At 47.9% G+C, this 17,908-nt stretch overlaps 1 protein-coding gene across 1 annotated transcript in view; it reads right to left on the bottom strand.

The window, feature by feature from the left end:
- The window catches only part of kcnq1.2 (potassium voltage-gated channel, KQT-like subfamily, member 1.2), a 28,989-nt gene that overhangs the window by 2,111 nt on the left and 8,970 nt on the right, over nt 1-17,908 (bottom strand). The window contains exons 3-9 of the mRNA XM_062460758.1: nt 13,866-13,956; nt 6,998-7,124; nt 6,591-6,669; nt 6,340-6,436; nt 4,648-4,788; nt 1,277-1,387; nt 1,001-1,142 (exon numbers count right to left, since the gene is read on the bottom strand). Coding sequence (XP_062316742.1) covers nt 1,001-1,142; nt 1,277-1,387; nt 4,648-4,788; nt 6,340-6,436; nt 6,591-6,669; nt 6,998-7,124; nt 13,866-13,956 — 788 coding nt within the window. The remainder of the gene's footprint in view (nt 1-1,000; nt 1,143-1,276; nt 1,388-4,647; nt 4,789-6,339; nt 6,437-6,590; nt 6,670-6,997; nt 7,125-13,865; nt 13,957-17,908) is intronic.

Consider the following 17,908-nt stretch of genomic DNA (forward strand, 5'->3'; position numbering starts at 1 on the left):
GACAAACTGCGTCAGAACTGTGCCTGGGTGTGAACCTACTGGAAAGGCCTGTATGTCATCACTCTGGTGTCAACCTCTGAATAGGTGAGTGAATAAATGAATGAACGAATCCTGAATCAATCCATCAGTGGTTCAACGCTTTCCAGGAGCTTGTAATAAGTGTAAGTTAATAGGTATTATTAAAGCCTTAGTAAGTTTGTTTATTATCTTATTAATATTAATATCGATAAGCATGTTCTAAGGGCCTTACTACGTATGAACTCATTCTTATCTCATGTTACAATAGCACTAATTCTAACCCTTAGTAAACACATATCAATGTGAATAAGCATCTTGTAAGGGCATTTTAAGTATTAACTAACAATCAAAACAAACACCTGAATCTAAAGTGTTCCCCAATCAGTCAGTCAGCCAGCCAGCCAGCCATCCAGGGGTAGGGTGTGGAAGTGAACGCTGGCACAACTTGCTGCCGCTGCTTGCCGGTAACTTTCCTGACTTTCCAGACGCATTTGATGGTTTTATGACCTAATCGGACAGTGTAATTGCCTTCATGTGGAATACTTTTACAATCTGCCGGCACTACCATCTATGTGAGGTCCAGTTTCGCATACAATTCAAGATCCTCCTGCATGCATTTAAGGCCATCCACAACCTCACCCCCCCATATTTGTCTAATCTCCTCCAGGGTCCCACTACCTCCCACTCCCTCAGATCCTCTTCCTCCATACACCTGTCTGTCCCCTCTGCCCGTCTCACCACCATGGGTAGAGCATTCAGCCGCTCTGCTCCTCGTCTCTGGAACTCATTACCACCCAAATTAGAAATATCGATTAATTCCCCCATTTCAAATCACAACTCAAAACACATCTCTTTATACTACTGCCTATTCCACTTAATGTCATTTGCACTGCTTCCTTCTGTTGTTTTTAATGTTGTTGGATTCTTAATTTTTCTGCTGCTTTTAATGTTTTATGTACCTCTGTACGGTGTCCTTGAGTACCGAGAAAGGCGCCTTGGAAAATCAAAAGTATTCTTATTAGTATTACCTGGATGAGCGATGCAGCAGCAGGGATCTGTCTGTTGAAGTGCTTCTGTCTCTGTTTCTGCTGCACCTTCAGCGCGAAGCCCGACCCCAGGATACCCTGCAGCCATGACAACCACCACGGCAACCACCACCACCACAACAACCACACAGGGCAGGTCAGGCAGGTCAGACACAGAGGGAGGTTAGTGAACACCGACCAGGAAGACCCGGCCGTGGGGAGGTGTGTTTTACCGCGGGCAGGGCGAAGAAGGAGATGGCGAAGACGCTGAAACACGAGGCGATGGTCTTCCCGATCCACGTCTGGGGCACCTTGTCCCCGTACCCGATGGTGGTGACGGTCACCTGGAGGGGCAACAGAGACATTCCCCGGGGTCACACTCCACCACCAACACGTACACGCCCAGCCCACACCCGGGACTTAACCTTTCACCTCAGGATGCTGTGAGTGACTCTGGGAGGTGCTGATGAGAGAAGAGGATAGGAGAGGAGAAGAGAAGAGGAGAGGAGAGGGGAGAAGAAGAGGAGAGAAGAGGAGAAGAGAGGAGGAGAGGAGAGAAGAGGAGAGAGGAGAGGGGAGGAGTTTAATCCAGTCCTTGCTGGGCTCCTGCTGTAAGGAGGGAGGATAATAGAGCACAAGTTCATCAAGCTGACGGGCTCTGCTCCCTGTCTGTCAGCAGCAGAGAGAGAGGTCCTCAGTGGAGATACGATTCCAGGAACCAACCCTCCTTGAGTGGAGGAATTCACCCAGCGAGGAGGGGAGGGAGGGAGGGTGGGAGGGAGGGTGGATGGAGGGTTTAAGTGGTGGGAGGGGAAACAAATAACCCTGCTCCATGTGCATGTGACCCACTCTGTAATCTTCCCAGCCAATTCTGACACATTCAGAGAGCACTTTGCTTGGGGGGGGGGGGGGGGGGGGGGGGGGGGTTGCTGGGTGACCCCTAGCTGTGTCGCACACATAAAGAGGGTGATGTGTAAGGTGAGATACTCAAACAGGCTTTGGGAGCAAAGGAGAGGGGGTGTGGATTCTGGGTGGGTGGGTAGGGGGTGGGGGGGAGGTTAAGCCACTGACTACTGGTGTGAAATAGTCCACTCAACAACACTTTGCATTTAAACTTTTAAACTCAACCAGCACACCCCTCTTCACACACACACACAAACATATTCACACCCCACGGCCTGCATGCTCTACACACACTCACACACAGATCCTAGGGTGTATTGTCTTTGTGTCTGTGTGTGTGTGTGTGTGTGTGTGTGAATGCCCCTCACTGGGTTTTTAGGTTATTCCTTTAAATGTAACATATAACCCAGAACTTTCTCCAACTCTGGCAGCTCTGTGTGACTGGCTGGTGGTTAGGCTACCCTCCTTCCAGCGTGTGTGTGTGTGTGTGAGAGAGAGTGTTTGTGTGTGTGAGTGTGTGTGTGTGTTTCTCAGTTGCTGCTATCTTCACATGCGTGTATGCTACAATTGTAAGATTAATAAACATTTCTTCTTCAAATCAAACATGGCCCAAGACCACCATCTGTGTGGGCAGGCCAGGGTGTGAAAGAAAGAGAGGGGGGCAAGGAAGAAAGAGAGAGAGAGAGGAAGAGACCCACTGAGAGAGAGAGAGAGAGAGAGAGAGAGAGAGAGAGAGAGAGAGAGAGATCGAGATCGAGAGAAGGGGAGAGAGGAGAGTGAGAGAGAGAGAGAGATTGAGAGAGAGAGTGAGAGAGAGTGAGTGAGATTGAGAGGGAGGGAGGGAGAGAGAGAGAGAGAGAGAGAGAGAGAGAGAGAGAGAGAGAGATAGAGAGAGAGAGGAGAGTGAGAGAGATGTGAGAGAGAGAGAGAGTGAGAGAGAGTGAGTGAGATTGAGAGAGAGAGAGAGAGAGAGAGAGAGAGAGAGAGAGAGAGAGAGAGAGATGAGAGAGAGAGAGAGAGAGAGAGAGAGAGAGAGAGAGAGAGAGGAGAGAGAGGGTGAGAGCGAGGGAGATTGATATAGGGAGACGAGTGAGAGAGAGAGGGAGAAAGAGGGAGAGAGAGAGGGAGGGGTGGGGATGTATGACTCATGCTGGTGGCCTGTGAGCTGGTTCTACAGCTGTGTCCTGCACCTGCACATCATCCCAGAGCGGGAAAACTAGCAGACACATGGCACACACACTGGGAACACACACACACACACTGGGAACACACACACACACACACTGGGAACACACACACACACACTGGGAACACACACACACACACACACTGGGAACACACACACACACACACTGGGAACACACACACACACACTGGGAACACACACACACACACACTGGGAACACACACACACACACACAGGGAACACACACACACTGGGAACACACACACACACACACACACAGGGAACACACACACACAGGGAACCCACGCACACACACAGGGAACCCACGTGCACACACAATTCTCCTATCAGGATGCCCATCCAGTTTCTATGGGGGTGATGACAATTGGAGCACACACACACACAAACGGCTAAACACATATTGACACTCATACTCACACACACACCCATGCACACACACCCTTACATAAAACTGACCTAACCTATTGGCACGGCGTCTTCTAGTCAAACGTTTACAGTCTGGGAAAGAGTGAGATCTTATCGTGAGCTAAAACCACGATCCAAATAACAGCTTCTCTTTCCAACAACACAGGGGTGGTTCACCCCTCCTGGCCCTCGGCGTTAAGAAAGGTAGTAATCCCTCAATTAAAGTTTTCATTAAAGGACCTGACACGTTGTAGTGGCATCGGTCTTAAAAGGCTCTTTTAGCCAGGGAGTGGGGACGTGAATAGGTCTTACCAGCAGCCCTTTGTGGCACGCTGATCCCCTGCAGAAGACGACCATAGGTTTCTCATTACCTCACGCCCGCGATTCAACTGTTTAATTAACTGAACGGGAAACTTGACCCGGAGGTGGAGGGAAACAGCTCCACACAAAACCATTAGCCGTCCTGAGCTGAATTTAGTGTCGCGCCAACTGAAGAGATGTCGCAGCAGGACCAAACAGAGGGATGAATGGCCGTCGAGTTCGAAGGCTCGTCTCAGCCGGGGTGGTCAACATTCTCAGGGCCGTGTCTAGCACTCTCCATGAACAACAACAGCGTTCCAGCTCGGCAGACTGTGTGTTCGACACTCGACGCGAACAAACGTGGTCTTGCCTCGCCTCACGCGTGCTTTGTGTGGTGGCTGAGTATTCAGGGACGTGTCTCAGCGCTACAGCTTAACGCCGACACAACAGACCACTCTCCGCGGTGGAAACACAGATGAAGACAATGAAACAACGGAACACGGGTCAAAATAAGGTTGTTGGTAGCTCACAGGGGTAAGTGTGCGTACCATGTAGACCGAGGCCTTAATGTAGTGGCCTGTGTTTGAATCCGGCCTCGGCCCTTTACTGCAGGTTTTCCCCCTATCTCTCTCTCTCTCTCTCTCCCTGCCTTTCCTGTCACACTTCACTTACAAAACTGCCCAGTAAAGCACGGAAAATGTCCCCCCAAAACGTTATCTTAAAAAGAAATAAGGTTGTGTGTTGGTGTGAGTTGTGTGTTTCAGTGTGAGCAGGGTGAGTGTGTCTTACCACGCCCCACCAGAGTGCGTCAGCGTAGCTGGAGAAGCCGGTCTTGCCCTCCTCGTCCACCGCGTCTTTCTCGGCGAGGTACACGAAGTACGAGGAGAAGATCAGGCCCAGGAAGCCGATGTACAGGGTGGTTATCAGCTCCTGCAACACAGACGCAGCGACGGGGGGTCAGGGACGGAGGGTTTGGCTACAGATCGAGAGGTCGCACGTTCTAATCCCACCCTTACACGTCGCTTTGGATAAAGGCGTCTGCTAAACGGATGTTATTTTAACATTAGATTAAGAATGAGCAAAAGGGAGGTCTTATCCTGAGAATGTACACAGTGCCATAATACACTGAGACAAAGAATTCCACCAAACGTAGCCTGAACAGGATGATTTATCTACACCTTGGGGTCAGTGTGAGAGTGAAGGCCACAGCCTACATGTGTTTGTTTTCATTAACAGTGAGAGTAAAAATAAGCTCCCAGAGGTCAAAAGTGTGCCCACTCACTCAACGTCACAAAGCTTTCAAACTTTAGGTTAGTCAGAGACTGAAGTCCCCCCCCCCCCCCCACACACACACACACACACACACAGAGCCGCAGATGCTTGCAGAACCTTCTGGAGACAGGATGAAACAAGTGCACAGGAAAGAGGAAGAGGAAAGCTAATCAGGCAGACTCCCTCTCTCTTTCACTCTACCTTTCTTTCTCTCTCTCTCTCCTTATTAAGCCATGTCTGGTCGGTTTGGGTGGCTGTACCAGAGGAATCTAGTGATTGTGCACCAGCCTTTGTGTTAATCAGTGGTGCTAATGTAGCATGGACACCACGTGGCTGGGTGGTGGTGGACAGACTGGCTGGCTGGCTGAGTGACCATAAACAGTCAGCCAGGAAGGCAAGCTTGTTCAGACAAGTGCAAACTCATCCTCTGGAAGCAAAGGCAGAAATGTGGACCGAGAAGGATGACTTCAGTGAAGCCTTATTTGGTGAAGAAATGCCCCAGAAGCACACTGGCTGTTCTGTACTGAAGCCATGTCTGACCAGGACGATTCAGTGTCTCCTTTCAGTCAGCTACTGTTGACTGGGTAAAGACTCACCATACCAGATCATATGGGGCACGAATAAAGTAGGTGTGTGTCCAGGCTAGCTATTTCAACAAAAGACTGCTTTAGCCGTGTTTCCACCGACTATTGTGCTTCAGGAACCAGGAACATAAATTGATCGGTCAAGTAGGCCAAATCAATCTCACCAGAAGTCGCTATTGGCTATCTGAAAAGTTGCTGGATTACGTGATGGCTTTGATGCCTGCCGTAGTGACTTGAGCACAACAAGCAGAGATGCAGACTTCACCATCACGATATACCTTGATGAGAGGTGTGACGGATTGCAGAATTGTTTTAACTGACACTCAAATAATGCTTGCACAAATGGAAGATTTGTCTAGATCGTTTTTTTAGCATTTACATTTTCAGACTAATTTGCTTATCTTCTTGGGGAAATTCCTGCTGCAGAAGCACGGCTAATATGCTAACAGGCTAATGGGCTAATGGGCTGCAAGAACATTCTAGATGCTGTAATTCTCGGTACTAAAAGTTCAGAGAACTTGTGGTGAAAACAGGGCTTTGGTCTCTGTGGTGACCGTGTGGAGCCACAGATCTGAGGAGGACATGGAAAGGAGAATGAAAACACCTAGGTGAGCTGTAGTCCTACCTGTCGATGTATAAAGACTACAGATCCCAGAAGCCTCCATGTTCCCCCCTGGCGATCCACGTGTAGCATGCGCAGGATCTGCAGGAAACGGATCCCCCTGGAACACGGACACGTCACTCACACAACACCAACTCTAGCCCCAACACTGTGGTCCAATTAAGATCTTAGTGTACTAAATGATATCACATTGAATGAAGATATACATTGAATGAAGCAGATTATTGTTGTGTCGTTATTGTTTAGGCTCCTACCTGATGGCAGATGTGGCGAACACTTGGCCGTTGGAGCCCACGCTCAGCACGATGATGGAGGCGATGACCACGATCAGGTCTGTTGAAAAAGACACTGTTGTGACTGTACGCATTTTACTGCAGTACTTGTTTTATATTTCTTTATATTTCTACTTAGGCCTACTATGTTAATTGCACCAACCTACCAAAACAAAGAACTCTAATGTGTAAACCTACTTAGCAATTAACCGGATTGTCATTCTGAATGCGTACCATATACATCTTTCACACATACATTTGACCCATTAGAAACAAATCAAAATGTAATTGTAATTTTGCTTTTTTTACGAGCCAAAAACCTATGAAAGAAACCAAACTGTGATGAGAGGGCATGTTGTTGTGTGGCTGAGGGGAGCGTGTAGGGGCACCTATGATGGAGATGGGTTTCCTGATGAAGCGCAGCCTTCCCTTCAGACCCACGTACTTGCTTCGGCAGCCGGCGGACCAGAGGCGGACCACGTACTCCGTCCCAAAGAACAGCACCAACACAATCTCCTGTGGACCAGACAGCAGTCAGACCGGCATTACACAGCGGGCAGGGCACCTTAGCAGCATCCACCAGCTGATCAGACATGCTGATCTAATATGCACAGGGCTCGAAGACTCTACACTCACCAGCCCCGCAAAAACGATGGCAATCTATAGAGTGGCTGGTAGTCAAATTTGAACATTCACTAGCCATTTGGCCGGTGGACAAAAGAGTTTATTTTGCACCCTGACTGTGGGACCGTGGGACTGAGGGGAGCTGAGGAGAGCTAGATAGGTAGATAGTAGGGTAGATAGAAGGGTAGATAGCAGGCCTAGATACCAACAGGACATGTCTGGAACAGAGGCTGAAACGTCGAGTGCTGGAATAAGCATTTCAGATTCAAACAAGCACCATCTAAGAGTCAAATGCAATCAGAGCCTCAGATCTGAAGCTTTAAGCATATCAGTGGGGCCTGACAGCCCTGCTGTTGAAGGGGGGGGGGGAGTTATAGGTGTCTAATGGGCTCCATTTATTCCTGTCTCCAGGCCACCCACAGTAAAAAAAAGAAACTGGCTTGATTAGATCTGTGGAAATGCTGACAGCTTATATTCAGTCTGGGTCAAGGGCTGGTGATTGAAAGCTCAGGTTTGCTGGCAATGTGTGGTTGGGCCGTTAACACGCTGATCTGACACACATTCGGTTGGTAGGCAGTTATTGCTGCCGGTGTGGAACATTCGGACGCCTACGGATCAGCCTTTCACAAAGCCCTACCGGGGACACACACACTTATCTGGCGACTCTTAGTGACTAGCGACAAATCTGGCGACTTTCCGTTACTTACAATCTCCGTTTTCGTTTTGAGCAGCAGCAAAATAACATTACTGATTTGTGAATTATATCACATTTGCCTTTCTTAGTTTTCTAACGTTCTATAAACATTGGGAACGCTATGACTACACGGAAGTAGGCTAAATCTACAGATAGGCCTATAAATATTGACTTTTAGCGACTATTCAGAGAGTCACTAACGATTTCTGGTGAGACCTTTGGGGGGGCAGACACTGCTCCCAGGGGGGGCAGACACTGCTCCCAGGGGGGGCAGACACTGATCCCAGGGGGGGCAGACACTGATCCCAGGGGGGGGCAGACACTGCTCCCAGGGGGGGCAGACACTGATCCCAGGGGGGGGCAGACACTGCTCCCAGGGGGGGGCAGACACTGCTCCCAGGGGGGGGCAGACACTGCTCCCAGGGGGGGGCAGACACTGATCCCAGGGGGGGCAGACACTGATCCCAGGGGGGGGCAGACACTGCTCCCAGGGGGGGGCAGACACTGCTCCCAGGGGGGGCAGACACTGCTCCCAGGGCCACCGTGTCGGCCTCCATAATATTTAGACACCTAGCGCTCAGCGGTGGCCTCGGCCCTGCATGGGTGGCCGTCCCTGGGAGTGAAGCGGCTGACCTCTGGAGCCCCTCCATGGGAGACCTGACGACGCGACCTGCTGCAACAACATGGCACTGCACAGTCCCTAGAACAATACCCTGTCACTCAGCCCACAAACTATCTCTGCGAGTCGACTAGATCTAGGACATGAACCAGGTGATTAATGTTGAGCAAATTGTACCGACGAAAAGCAGCGTTGAACCAAGTTTGTTTATGTAACTGACTAAGGAAACTACATATCAAATCAATTAAGGCTTTGTGAGATTGGGGAGGTTGATAGAGATGTAGAGAGAGAGAGAGAGAGAGAGAGAGAGAGAGAGAGAGAGAGAGACGTTGGTCTTTGATCGCTAAAGCCCTCAGAGCATTTGGCCTTGACCTGACCACTGTCCACTAGTATTTGCACAGGAGAGATAACAAGAAACCAAACGTCACTGCCCTTACACTGCAGTGCGCCATGTTACAGTTGAAACTTTTATTTAATGGACGCTTTAAAATAGAGCAAAACACAAATAGCCTACTGCATATAGTAAATGCAGTAGATAATCAGGGACTGGAAGTGCATGGTTGAAACCTAACAGATATCACAGGGAACATTTGGTGGATGTTTCTGACAGAAAGGTGTGAATGTTGTTGAAGCCAAGGCTACTTCACACCTGGTACTCCTGATTGACCAGGAACTGTTGCTGATACTGTTGCTGAGCTGATAAGCTTGTTTATCGGCAGTAGGTGGTCACATTATGAGGAACGCAAAGTACAGTAAAGTGTTTACCAAGATTACCAACAGTCATCATTGTTAAGAACACTTTCACATTGAATTAATACTTTTAATCTTAAACTTTCCTAAATACAACATTTGACTGTCTAATAACATTATAAACAGTATTATCCAGTACTAGACTTTTTAAACCTAAAAACAAATATCTCAGTATTGGTACAGCTGTAAAGTAAATGTCCTACAAAACAATTTTGTGGACATTTGAATTTTAAAGTAAAATCCAGTCAAATATCTCAACTGGTTAGGACTAGATATAATGATTCCCAAAGTGGGTCACCCAGTTAGTGGGATTAGGTCTCATGAAGCAGTAACTAGTTTATTTTCTCTCTGGTGTCTGTCTGCTAATCTCACGAAGATGACCTGGGAGGAGGATTGCTCAGGCCCGGGCAACAGCTACACCACACACAAATAGGATTAGACTGTTGCTTTTGTGGCCCAGTGCAAAGGGGTGTTCACTCCACACACACAGACACACACACAGACACAGACACACACACAGACACACACACAGACACACACACAGACACATACACACAGACACACACACAGACGCACACACACAGACACACACACATACATACAGACATACACAGACACACACACACAGACACACACACACTCTTACAGTTTCTACTGAAAGTGTCTGGCGTTCCTTGTTCCCCAGATGGTCCACTATGGTGGCAAACAGCCGCTCAACACTATCATGCCGTCCTCCCTGTTTGCTTTCCTGTCTTATTCAGTGAAGGTTGTCAGAAACTTCATTCTGATTGACATTTTACATGAGCAGTGGCTCATGGACTAGAGCACTCACTGCTCTAGTCCATAGTGTCTGGAAGCTATGTTCTGATGCTAAATGAGCTTTGTGGTTGTGGGTTCCTGTGATGGTGGAGCTTGGTTTTGTATTCACAAGTGCAGCAGTGCTACTACAGCGGTGATATGACCTGGAGTAGAAGGAGGGGAACAGGAGAGAGGGAAGGGAGCGAGACAGAGAGAAACTAATAAAGAGTAAGAGAGTGAGACTAAGAAATAGAGAGACTAAGAATAGAGAAAGAGAGAGAGACTAAGAAAGAGAGAGACTAAGAGAGAGCCTAAGAGTGAGAGTCTAAGAGAAAGAGAGACTAAGAGAGAGAGTCTAAGAGAGAGAGACTAAGAGAGAGAGAGTCTAAGAGAGAGAGAAACTAAAAGAGAGAGAGTCTAAGAGAGAGAGAGACTAAGAGGGAGAGACTAAGAGAGAGAGACTGAGAGAGAGAGTCTAAGAGAGAGAGACTAAGAGAGAGAGAGAGACTAAGAGAGAGAGAGTCTAAGAGAGAGAGACTAAGAGAGAGAGAGACTAAGAGAGAGAGAGTCTAAGAGAGAGAGACTAAGAGAGAGAGAGACTAAGAGAGAGAGACTAAGAGAGAGAAAGACTAAGAGAGAGAGAGTCTAAGAGAGAGAGACTAAGAGAGAGAGAGTCTAAGAGAGAGCGAGTCTAAGAGAGAGCGAGTCTAAGAGAGAGAGACTAAGAGAGAGAGAGACTAAGAGAGAGAGAGACTACGAGAGAGAGTCTAAGAGAGAGAGACTACAAGAGAGAGAGACTACAAGAGAGAGAGTCTAAGAGAGAGAGAGAAACTAAGAGAGAGAGAGTCTAAGAGAGAGAGAGACTAAGAGGGAGAGACTAAGAGAGAGAGAGAGTCTAAGAGAGAGAGAGACTAAGAGAGAGAGAGTCTAAGAGAGAGAGACTAAGAGAGAGAGAGTCTAAGAGAGAGAGACTAAGAGAGAGAGAGACTAAGAGAGAGAGAGTCTAAGAGAGAGAGACTAAGAGAGAGAGACTACGAGAGAGAGAGTCTAAGAGAGAGAGAGTCTAAGAGAGAGAGAGTCTAAGAGAGAGAGAGACTAAGAGGGAGAGACTAAGAGAGAGAGAGAGACTGAGAGAGAGAGTCTAAGAGAGAGAGAGTCTAAGAGAGAGAGACTATGAGAGAGAGAGACTAAGAGAGAGAGAGAGACTAAGAGAGAGAGAGTCTAAGAGAGAGAGAGAGACTAAGAGAGAGAGAGTCTAAGAGAGAGAGACTAAGAGAGAGAGAGACTAAGAGAGAGAGAGTCTAAGAGAGAGAGACTAAGAGAGAGAGACTACGAGAGAGAGAGTCTAAGAGAGAGAGAGTCTAAGAGAGAGAGAGACTAAGAGGGAGAGACTAAGAGAGAGAGAGAGACTGAGAGAGAGTCTAAGAGAGAGAGACTAAGAGAGAGAGAGTCTAAGAGAGAGAGTCTAAGAGAGAGAGACTAAGAGAGAGAGACTACGAGAGAGAGTCTAAGAGAGAGAGAGACTAAGAGGGAGAGACTAAGAGAGAGAGAGACAGAGAGAGAGTCTAAGAGAGAGAGAGACTAAGAGAGAGAGAGTCTAAGAGAGAGAGACTAAGAGAGAGAAAGTCTAAGAGAGAGACTAAGAGAGAGAGAGACTAAGAGAGAGAGAGTCTAAGAGAGAGAGACTAAGAGAGAGAGACTACGAGAGAGAGAGTCTAAGAGAGAGAGAGTCTAAGAGAGAGAGAGTCTAAGAGAGAGAGAGACTAAGAGGGAGAGACTAAGAGAGAGAGAGAGACTGAGAGAGAGAGTCTAAGAGAGAGAGAGTCTAAGAGAGAGAGACTATGAGAGAGAGAGACTAAGAGAGAGAGAGAGACTAAGAGAGAGAGAGTCTAAGAGAGAGAGACTAAGAGAGAGAGAGACTAAGAGAGAGAGAGTCTAAGAGAGAGAGACTAAGAGAGAGAGACTACGAGAGAGAGAGTCTAAGAGAGAGAGAGTCTAAGAGAGAGAGAGACTAAGAGGGAGAGACTAAGAGAGAGAGAGAGACTGAGAGAGAGAGTCTAAGAGAGAGAGACTAAGAGAGAGAGAGTCTAAGAGAGAGAGAGTCTAAGAGAGAGAGACTAAGAGAGAGAGAGACTACGAGAGAGAGTCTAAGAGAGAGAGAGTCTAAGAGAGAGAGACTACAAGAGAGAGAGACTAAGAGAGAGAGAGTCTAAGAGAGAGAGAGAGTCTAAGAGAGAGAGACTAAGAGAGAGAGAGACTAAGAGAGAGAGACTAAGAGAGAGAGACTAAGAGAGAGAGTCTAAGAGAGAGAGAGTCTAAGAGAGAGAGAGACTAAGAAAGAGAGAGTCTAAGAGAGAGAGAGACTACGAGAGAGAGACTAAGAGAGAGAGAGACACGTGATGGATGCGTGTCCCGCTGAGTCTAGCTTTACTTTGGCCATCGTCTTGAAAGCCAAATATCCTCAAGGACTAATGTCCTGCCTGCCATCCAAAACAAGCAAGCTCTGATTCATGGATGTCAGCTAACCTTGACCCTGCTAAGTATAGCCACTATGCGACAAGTACACGCACGTCGCACGCATACAGTACCGTGCTCACATGCACACGCACGTCGCACGCATACAGTACCGTGCTCACATGCACACGCACGTCGCACGCATACAGTACCGTGCTCACATGCACACGCACGAACACAGATGTGGTGATTCGAAAGCAATCCCTCTCTCACACACACACACACACACACACACACGAGTACTGTACGCTCACAAACACAAGTCAACCAGAGACACCATACAGGTGCACACAAAATGAGGGTCTGCCCCTTTAAGACACAACCCAGAACTATAACAGTGAAACATAATCTGTGGTGCATTTTTACCTCCGCTCGTCGTTTTTACCAGCGAGTAGGGTTTTGTAACTGGTGCTCTGGTGTGAGGAGGCTGGACAGGGATTCTCCCCAGGGTGTAAATAAATGAATAACTCTGTCCTCCAAAGGGCACTGGCCAAACGTTTAGAGTACACAGTGTTCACTTCTGTCCTGTGATTGCCTCTACATTGCTCCTACACTTGTCAGGTGGTGTTTGTGTGAGTGCGGACGTGCATGCTTGTGTGTGTGTGTGTGTGTGTGTGTGGGGAGGAGTAGGAGGAGGAGGGGTGTATAAGTGTGCGCATGTGTGACAGTGTCTATGTGAGGTTGAGGGTATGGTGTGTGTGTGTGTGTGTGTGTGTGTGTGTGTTTATATTCAAACATGGACTATGAGAAAGAGGATAAGGTAGTAAAAGCTGTTTTCCATGTGGCAGATTATGACCATGTTTCTATCTGTACCTGTTCTGGATCTATCATTTAGACCTACTATACACATTATAATCAACACACCATCTTCCTTCAGTTCAATATGTAGGATGAAAGCATGCATATTTAAGTTTGTGATGATTTTACACAGATTTTCGATTTGAGTTGTTTTTCTAGCAGAGCGCCAAAATAAATAGAAACATCCTATTTAACAATACTTATTGAATTTATCCTGATATATAGGCTATTCCAGTTCACTCTGTTACAAAACAGTGCTCTGGTGTAATTTTGAGTAGTTAAATAACCAGAGGAAGATAACATAAGATGGCTGGACCCAAGCAACCCAACAAAGGTCCTCTACTCCCACCATGTGGACGATCATGGTAATGCACCCAAACTCAACAGGACGGTCCATAAAGATTCCTACTGACCTATCCCCCTCTCGAAGGTACTGGGAGAGCAGCACACGTGAACTTACCATCCAGAAGAGGGTTCCGCTCGCAAAGTCTGCATACTGTTCTATGGTGGACAGGACACTGAAGATCAGACACACCAGCACCAAGAGGAACCTGAAGATGAGAGAGGAGAGACAGGTTAACTCTGGAGAGGAGAGACAGGTTCACTCAGGAGAGGAGAGACAGGTTAACTCTGGAGAGGAGAGACAGGTTCATTCATTCAGGAGAGACAGGTTAACTCAGGAGAGGAGAGACAGGTTAACTCTGGAGAGGAGAAACAGGTTCATTCATTTAGGAGAGACAGGTTCACTCAGGAGAAGAGAGACAGGTTAACTCTGGAGAGGAGAGACAGGTTCATTCATTCAGGAGAGACAGGCTCATTCATTCAGGAGAGACAGGTTCACTCAGGAGAGGAGAGACCCCTTCACTTCTGGGACAGACCTGTGGGGGGGGGGGGGGGGGGGGGCACAGCTGCAGACCAGACCCTGTGCCCCCCCCGCCCCCCCCCCATCAGGCCCAAGCCAACGTTTGAAACATTTGAAAGGATTATGAATATCATCCCTCAGCACCGCTCAGCCTCCCCATGCCCGTGTTACACCTGGGATCCTCTTTCAGAGTACGTTCTGTAGTTCAACGGTATTAAACGCAAAAAGATCATCGACTCTCGCTTGTTTTTCATGATGGTTCTCTCTCTTGCGGCGGTAATCCACCGAACTTTAGCGGTCATGGAGGCCTTAAGCCCTTTGACATGGCCGTGCTAGAGGGACACGGGAGGTGAAAGGACACGTGAGTGCTTGTGGATCATTAAGCATCGCTTAATCGCATCGCATGTTCTGTTTCCCTCACCGCAGAGGAGGTTGGTGTGTTTTGTCACGCAGAAAATCACAAGGGTTACTCAGGGTAGCCTTGCTGGGCTGCTTCACGCTGCTTAGAAGGAAAGAACGGTGTGTTCATGTTTGAACGGGGCCCTTCTTGCAGACAGCTAGGCGTGGAGTATTGTCATTCCTTGAACTCTGGAGAAGCCCTTGTAATACCCTGCAGGTAGCTGTAATACTGGGACTGCTAAGACTCAAGATCTCCACCAGTGTGTGTGTGTGTGTGTGTGTGTGTGTGTGTGTGTGTGTGTGTGTGTGTGTGAGAGAGAGAGGCATATACTTTGTTGTTGTTCATGGGGTTTGTGTGTGTTTATATGTGTATATACAGTACATGTGTGTGCGTTCATGAGTGTGTAGCTAGGTGCATATGTGTGTGTGTGTGCTTGTGTGTGTAAGTGTGTGTAGCTAGGTGTGTATGTGTGTAAGTAAGTGTGTGTGTGTGTGTGTGAGAGAGAGAGAGGCATATACTTTGTTGTTGTTCATGGGGTTTGTGTGTGTTTATATGTGTATATACAGTACATGTGTGTGCGTTCATGAGTGTGTAGCTAGGTGCATATGTGTGTGTGTGTGCTTGTGTGTGTAAGTGTGTGTAGCTAGGTGTGTATGTGTGTAAGTAAGTGTGTGTGTGTGTGTGTGTAGGAAGGGGGACATTTTTCTCTCACCGGATCACATACTCCAGATGGCTCAGTGATTTCCCCTCGTAAGATTACTGTCAGCTGCAAAACCCCGCCGCACTGAGACAATCTCACACGCACGCGTTTTCACACACCCGCTCACGATGACACAACGTAAACACATCACAACCATGTGCACCGCAGAAGGAACAAAACAAATTCTCACAGAACAGTACTCCAGTTACATCACCCTCCGGATGCAGATGGGAGCCGTTCTAGGCCTGTTAGCTGCACAGAAACGGACACTAGCAGACTCCACACTCAGACCCCAGAGACCCCACCACCACAGCCTCTCCACCCAGCCCAGACACCACCACCACAGGCCTCTCCACCCAGCCCAGACACCACCACCACAGGCCTCTCCACCCAGCCCAGACCCCACCACCACAGGCCTCTCCACCCAGCCCAGACACCACCACCACAGGCCTCTCCACCAGCAAGACACACATGTTCACACGGATTTGAGCTGCATCTTTTCCCGGTAGATGTATGTGTGTATGTGTGTCCAGGTGAGAAGCATGATGGACAGAGGGAGGCCCATCTCAGGTCAGAAGGGTCTTAAGGGTCTTCCCACTCAGACTAAAGGACAGAAATAGACTCAGACATCCTGAACGATGACCCAGAGAGTGGGATTAGACCACGGCAGTCCAGGGTGGTGTGATGTGAGTACAAGGACCCCCCCCAACCACCCCCATCTCCCCTGATCTGATGAGCTCTGCTGGATGTCAGGTTATATCCCTTCAGATGAGTGTCTGGATTAGTACCACCGGAGAGACTCCCACTACTAAACATTGTTTTGATTTGAGTAGGATTACTTCTAGTTAGTCTAGTTCAGTTTTCCTTCCAAACTATTACTTCTGGTCCAGTTTTATTTTTACTTCTCTCCTTGATATCGTGAGATATTGTGTATGTTGTGATATTGTGTGTTATTTTTGCTTGTATAGTTTTTTTTTATTGCTGCACAACCAATTGCCCCTCTAAGGACAAAATACAGTCATTTCACTGTCTCCTTATATTATAATAACAATAATGATCCAGACAATGCACGTGCCTGGCTGCAGACAGTCCACACAGAGCTATCTGGAGCACGACTCCATATTGTCTTCTGGGGGATATTCCAGAAAGCCGGTTATGCATTATAACTGGGTAAGTTAACCCACCAGCTGAATCAGAATGTTGTTGCAACCTACTGGCAATGTTGCTACAACGCTGGGTGTCAGCTGGGGAGTTAACTTACCTGGATATGTCACATAACCTGCTTTCTGGAATACCCCTCAGGTGTCTTTCCTGAAGTTTCCTGAATCTCTTTGTGTTGTGTGTAAGACAGTGCCGGCTGGACAGTGCCATGCAGGATGCAGTCTCTCTCTCTCACACACACACACACACACACACACACACAGGACTGCGGAGACTGTCCCCCTTTTTATCTCAATGAAGTGAGAGAACGCTGAATAAAGACTGGCCTCGCCGTCCTCACGTCCGTTCAGACATGCAGCCTGCGTTACTGGATGTGTCAGCTAGCCAAGACACCGGCGAGTCCTGCAAGGTGACCGTGGGGAATTCCCCAGGCACCAGGAGTGTAAATCCTTCATGACAGAAACAGATGTTAGTGAATGGTAGCAGAGCTCCAGCTTTTTGAGCGGGCCGAGATGTGTGTCCTGCACCGGACGGCTAAGGGATCTCCCTGCAGTTTCTCACTCATGTTTGGATTACCTCACATATGGAGAGCATCAGAAAACAGCAGAGCATTTTAGTAATCTGAAAATCCATGTCTCAGGGGTGATATTCTTAGAAATGGAGTCGACTCCACTGTATTTTAACTGAATTACTAAACACAACATCGTTGATGGGGCTTGTTGACTTACAAATCACAGTTTATTTGTGACAGAGTAGAACACACAACAGACTGCCACAACAAAAGACTTATTCTTTGTCAACTGACCCTTTAAACATCCCCTGCCCTCTTACGACAAAAAAAAAAGCAAATCCAAAAAATCCAATCCCAAAATATTACAAAATCCAAAAATAAAATGCAATAATGTAAGACCACACGAGTACAGTTGTTTTTAATCAGGGTGACTGGACCAAGGAGGCCGACTGGACGTCCCAGAGCCCTTCTGAGGCCCCGGGGAGAGTCTGGGACAGCCAGGACACACCAGGTCAGCCTCCCAGAGCCCTCTTTCAAAGGACAAACCTCTGGGATCTGATTAAAACAAAAACAGCTGGTGTTCGAGTCCGAATTTTGGTCTGCAGATCCCTTAGATCCCCTCGTATTAAGTACGATGTGAGACCGTACCAGACACTCTCTCAGGGTCCTGGTGTGAGTATTCACACCCGGAGGTTTCAGGAGGGAGGAGAAATCCTGGAGCAGTGACGCATTTGCGGCATCTGAAGGTTTTTGCCAAAATCGGCCAACACAGAGATGCAAAGATTTACACCAGATGAAGATATCCAGGAACAGGGTGAGGAAAATCTGGTCCAGCATGTCGGCTGGTCCTGAAGGGGGTCTGGGTGTGT

This window comes from Osmerus eperlanus, chromosome 5 (genome assembly GCF_963692335.1).
Source record: "Osmerus eperlanus chromosome 5, fOsmEpe2.1, whole genome shotgun sequence".
Classification (NCBI taxonomy): Eukaryota; Metazoa; Chordata; class Actinopteri; order Osmeriformes; family Osmeridae; genus Osmerus; species Osmerus eperlanus.